General features: G+C 37.3%; 1 protein-coding gene across 1 annotated transcript; it reads left to right on the top strand.

The window, feature by feature from the left end:
- Nucleotides 1-338: 338 nt before the first annotated feature.
- LOC104773670 lies at nucleotides 339-3,337 on the top strand. Its single transcript, XM_010498316.2, has 2 exons — nucleotides 339-1,456; nucleotides 2,706-3,337. Exons 1-2 carry the CDS (start codon nucleotides 538-540, stop codon nucleotides 3,200-3,202), a joined length of 1,416 nt encoding a protein of 471 aa, XP_010496618.1. The 5' UTR covers nucleotides 339-537; the 3' UTR covers nucleotides 3,203-3,337.
- The last annotated feature ends 2,732 nt before the right edge of the window (nucleotides 3,338-6,069 follow it).

The following is a 6,069-nucleotide window of genomic DNA, read 5'->3' on the forward strand; positions in this document are numbered from 1 at the left end:
GGTAAGTTCTCCGATGCTAACCTATAAATATTTTAAATTATTTTTGTTAATTATATTTGGTCGCGAATGCTCGCGGGTAACTCTCCTAACTATATTACTTTATGTTTATATTAGAAAAATTATTTCCGTTTCTTATTATTGAATATTAAATTATAGCGTCTCTTTTGTTTAATTTTTTTCCATTTATATTTTTGTTAGAATCCTTTTTAGTCTCATAATTAATTTTGGTTTGTTAAATTAGTTGAACTATTTTTTGAAAATATATTTACCCACAAAATCGTATAAAATAATTTAATTCGTGATATATTTGCCAAAAAAAAAAATTAAACAACAATTATTTTTAAAAGGTTTTTACCCACAAGAGTGCGGGTAACTCTCCTCGTAAAATCTAAATGTAACGCCGCGTATGATTGCAATTTTCATAATTCCAGGTGTTACTTGTAAGCAAATGTACTTTGTTCCAAGCTTGAACGGGTCCGAACCTCCTTCTTCTCCCTCCATCGCTCTCTCTATCTCAGAAATTATTCTATCCAAGAGATGCTTCGGTGGGCCCATTTAACCGCAGGGATTCTCTCTGTTGTTGTCCTCTCTTCTCTCCTTGTAGTCTTCCTCCGTCGCTGGTGCTTTCTCCGCCAACCAGAGATCACCACATCCCTTAACGCGGCCAGCCCTATTGGGAGAGATAGCTTCCAGGCTAGAATCTCAAAGCTCCACCATACGAGCCTCATCCACCAGCTAGATACCTCCGACATCAAGCGCAGAGGAAGTATCAACAACTATTCCCTCTCCCGAAGCGCCAAAACCGGAGGACTCCCGTCAAAGCCTGGTCTATTCATCTGGACGGAGCATCTGGCTTTGGTGAACGAAGCGGTCGAGAATGGCTGGACAAGGTTTGGATTCTTCGTTCATGCACCGGCTCCTTCTGTGATCGGGGCCTCACTGGGATCAGTTCTTCCAGGGATTTCCACGACCGCAGGAGGCAAAGATCCCGGTGTAGTAATCACATGGGAAGTGTCAAACGGCTCCGTGGGATTCACACAAACGATCAAGTTTAATCAAGCGTGCAAAGATACGGTCAACAACAAAAGAAACCCTTTGATGGTTCTCCGGGCAGCTTTACCACTTCCCGGACCACAACTTGTAAGTTCTGCTTTCCCACAAGAGGCTTACTTTGAAATCAAAATCCTGGAAATCCTCCAACACGGCTGCGGATTCAGTGAGGGTGGTAACAACGTAGGTTGGGACCTCGCATCAATGGAAAGTGAAAAGACCAAGTTGTTCAAGAGCCAAGGATTAAAACTTGTCGAAACAAAAGAATGCGATGGGGAAAACGAAGAAGCCATTTTGTCCCTAGGACTAGCGACGGGTGGTTCCTTTAGAACCGGCGAGACACAACTACCAGGAAAGTTCTTGGCTTCTATTGGGTTCCAATCCGACGGTGCTGTCTATCTTGATGGTACGTATTCATTTGTATATTTGCCTCAGTCTTTTGAATCATTTAGTTTCATCATCTAAATATCGATCTTCAAACTCGTTACTAAGGAGGAATTCTAATCAATTCTCCAAAGAAAGATTTTAGCAAAAAAAAAGTAAACGTTCTAATATATAAAAGTTGGCCGTCCATTGAGTTTGAGATTTTTATATTTGCTAATAAGAAATGGAGACCCACTAAAGAATATAATAACATCGTGGTCACACACCAACCCCACATCATCTAGAAGCCCCAGTTGTTATTAAACCTCATTGCTTCTGTTGACCCCAAGCAACAACTCTCTATTTATCAAATAGAACATGATCCCGGCTCTGCGTTGACTAATGGTTAAAACCTGTGATTCAATTAGTGGTTATCGTTGTTAAGATATGTTGTGTCATGTCTGAGAAATACACTTTTTGGTACTCCTTTTTTAACTAATTTCTTTCATCTATTTATTTTCAAAAATATATTTTATTAAATTTGAAAACTTGTAAAGTTTTATAAATTTTATAAAAATAGAAGATATTTCTTGATAATAACTACTACTTAGAAACTCTTTCCGAATATTATAAAGTTTTAAATGATGTTTAAAAAGTTTTTCAAAGGTTTTCAAAAAGTATTATACAGTAATAAAGTATGTATAAAATTTTACACACATATAAAGGTAATTTATGTATCTTTTTATAAGCTTACATACATAATCCAAAATATATCAGATTTTAATAGCATTCTTTAAAAAGTTTTAGAAATGAGACATTTTGAAAAGTTGTATTTGAAAAATAGTAATTTTGAAATTCCCCCATAGTATCTTATGCTGTAATATCATTTTTTTGCAGATTTATAAGACTATAATCTTATATAAAAAAATTGTAAAGTAGAATTTAAAAAGAAAATTATTAAACAAAATTCCCCTTATTTATAACTGATAATTGTATTTATTTTTTATTTTAGTTTACCAACATAGTAAAATTGTGAAACCATTTAATAAGTTGAATTAAATTAACTAAAAAGTTTTAGTTTTTTTTTTTTTTGGCAAACAAAAGTTATGTTTTCTGATGTTGCAAATAATTATAGGATCATCCATCTAGTCTTATAAATCGGCTAAAATTAATTCTTTTCAATAATGTTTTAATAATGTACATCTATTCATGTTGGTTCATAGTCTTCGCAAAATTCGTTGTAGCTACGTCCTATATATAGAATCTTAAGCATTACTCTATATTTATGTTAGGAATGAAGCTGGTTTGTGAATCGGAGAAACATGAGTGGGCAAAAGAAAACAAAGTGGTTGGTTGTGGTTACGATCCGAGTAAGAAGAAGGTTTACTTCACAGTCAACTCACACTTAGTTCACGTCATTAACTGTAAAGCAGAAGAGTTCGGGACACCTCTCTACCCTACTCTTGCTTCCAAAACAGAGGCCACAGTACTTGTCAACTTGGGGCAATCTCCATTTTATTACGGCCCGGCAAACGGGCAGCGCACACCCAATCCATGTGCTGGTACTACAGCTGGGCTCGGCGATAGCAAAGATTTGTTTTCCATTGGAAGAATAGAGACTCCATATTTAAGCAATTTTTCAATTACTAGAGGAAATAGTGACGAGATTACAAGTGGAAGGACGACCGTGGGAAATAGTCATAGATGTAAGCTTGACTATGACGAAGAATCTGATGCTGATCTTTTTGAAATTGCGCTTGAACGTTCTGTAAAACCAAACCCATCATAGTTATAGAATTGTACTTATGATCCACTCATACATTGTATGCATTGTACAAATATAGCTAGTGACTACAAGCTTGTCCAACATGCAAGTAGTCATTGACTATCAACAATACCAGAAGAAAACATGACGTTATCTGTACCACCCGAATCCACTATCCTGATCAGCGGATTGACTTCATGGCCTGACCCAAAACACTCTTTATATTAATCGCAAAACCACCAGTTAACTTGGCTTAACCAACCTGCAATAGAGAGAGGGATAAGCAATCAATAATTACTCAGTGAGAGAAAGTCTCAAGGCTCCCGAAGTCTCCAAACCCAAATACGCTTAAACAATTACAAAGTCTAAACCTAAGATAAGCACCAATCAATGTGTCCTAAATCCTCTGACACACAAAAATACGCACACAACACAAAAATTGGACTATGTCCCATGATACCACTTGTAAAGACACGACAACCCGTGCATTTTCCTCATGCTTTTGCACTTCTTCCTGCACATTTTCACTTGCAAATCCGGATTCCTTGTGCTTCTTGCACTTCTTCCACGCACAACACACTCGTTGGCTCGTCAGCCAATCCTGATCTACCCGCATTCCGCGCCCGTAGACCACCACACAATTACAAAGATCTCTCCTTGCATGACTCTTTGCGGCTCACCGCATCTACGTGCCCTTGGCACCTATCTCCTCACACACTTGCACTTATTTCACCACAACAAAACATGAATTCAAGCAACCATATCAATATCAATTAACATACATTCATTTTCTATTCTCATATTTATTCTAGTTCTTATCTATATTATAATAAAGATATATTTATATACGTATAAATCAGATATACACTCATCCAAATATACATTACTTATATACTATATAATATATAGGTGTACTCAGCTTAACCTAACTAAGTAACTATCCAAACACATCTGAATATGTAGAAAACACCAACTAGTCCTCACCTTAGTCAAACCGATCGAGTCCTTGGTTTCGAAATAGCAACAATGCAAATACGGTTTAGATTAACCAATCAAAGATTATATTTCAATAATCTATGATTTAATATAATAACCAAAATCCAGTTGAATTGTTAAATGGTGTTTCACAATTAAATTAATTAAACCTAAATCTAATAATTTAATTCACCACAACTTCATCTTTACGATCCCATGAATTGAGTTTGATTTAATAACAATTACATAAATCAAACCAACTAATTGTGCAAACCACCATCCATTACACGTAACATCAACGCCACAAAAGTCAACCAACATCCTTAACAATTAAGATCCAGTTCTATACTTTGATTATGATCCTTGGTTTAGTCGGTTAAACTTCTCGGTTCAATAATGAACAAAACACAACAACAACAGCACGAGATAAGGTACAGCTGAATACCTTTCTCGACAATTACTCACGAATGATCTGATCGGCAGCTCTACTTCGACACGACCATTAAAGCGTACAGCGGTTAGGTCCTCATAGCTCAACCATGAAACAACAACAAAAAAAACAACAACAAAAGAAATCTAGGGTTTCCTTACTCATAAAGGCCTCAACGATGGCTATGACTGACACACGGTGACTGACTGACACACGGTGGCATACTGACCAACGGTGCTGTCCGAAGATGGTGAACGGCTTACGTTGTTTAACAACGTATCTCCTCCACAACATGCCAACAACGCCTCTCCATTGATTCCTTTTAATAACAACGACAGTAGCTCAACTGTCTCAACTGTCTGTTTTTAGGGTTCACAAACTCTCCTCTCTAGCTAAACGGAGACAGTGATATATACGCATACACAGTCACTCAATTACGGACATCAGAACCGAAAATGGGGAGAAAAAAGGTCAAATCCGAGCATGTACCCGAAGGAGCTATGGAGCAGGAAGAAGAGTCTGAACACCAACCCGATCGAAGAGGATCTAAGAACAGAAAGAACAATCCGAGGACTTACCCGAAGAGCAACCCGAGCGCATCCTCGTGCACCCCATCGAGCAGACCCTCGGGCAGGACTGGGAAGCTAGGGTTAATGGGTTTCCATATTTAAACCCCCTCTCTTCTTCCTCTCGCCGTAGCACGCCGCAGACCCTCAAACCAGAGAGCGAGAGCTTCTGAGAGAGATCTTGAGCGACTCAAACACTTTCTCTACTTTGTTAGGATTTAATTTCATTTCTTTTTGCATTTTCGATTCTATACTTTTCTACTCTACGTCTATTTTTAATACAATGCAATTTTCGTTTACCTATGTTTTTATGTTTTCTAGGGATGGTGATCGGTTATGATGTCTTAGCTTTGATATTTGTGTTTTATAAATTCCCTTATAGATTGGTGCTCTTAATGCTATCAACAGACCGAGAGGTTGAGATTAGATATAGGGTGTTTTACCATCGAGAGGTGTAGATGAAATGCTTGAATCAATTAATGCTAGAGATTNTTAAACCCCCACTCTTCTTCCTCTCGCCGTAGCACGCCGCAGACCCTCAAACCAGAGAGCGAGAGCTTCTGAGAGAGATCTTGAGCGACTCAAACACTTTCTCTACTTTGTTAGGATTTAATTTCATTTCTTTTTGCATTTTCGATTCTATACTTTTCTACTCTACGTCTATTTTTAATACAATGCAATTTTCGTTTACCTATGTTTTTATGTTTTCTAGGGATGGTGATCGGTTATGATGTCTTAGCTTTGATATTTGTGTTTTATAAATTCCCTTATAGATTGGTGCTCTTAATGCTATCAACAGACCGAGAGGTTGAGATTAGATATAGGGTGTTTTACCATCGAGAGGTGTAGATGAAATGCTTGAATCAATTAATGCTAGAGATTTACTCTCTTAGCCTAAGATATTAGATGAGTAAGGGGTT

The sequence above is a fragment of the Camelina sativa genome, unplaced genomic scaffold (assembly GCF_000633955.1).
Source record: "Camelina sativa cultivar DH55 unplaced genomic scaffold, Cs unpScaffold00613, whole genome shotgun sequence".
Taxonomy (NCBI): Eukaryota; Viridiplantae; Streptophyta; class Magnoliopsida; order Brassicales; family Brassicaceae; genus Camelina; species Camelina sativa.

Excerpts from the sequence above, each read along its gene's own strand:
- LOC104773670 (XM_010498316.2), top strand. The coding sequence starts at position 538 with ATGCTTCGGTGGGCCCATTTAACCGCAGGGATTCTCTCTGTTGTTGTC. Across the intron at positions 1,457-2,705 it reads CGGTGCTGTCTATCTTGATG|GAATGAAGCTGGTTTGTGAA; the intron begins GTACGTATTCAT and ends TATTTATGTTAG.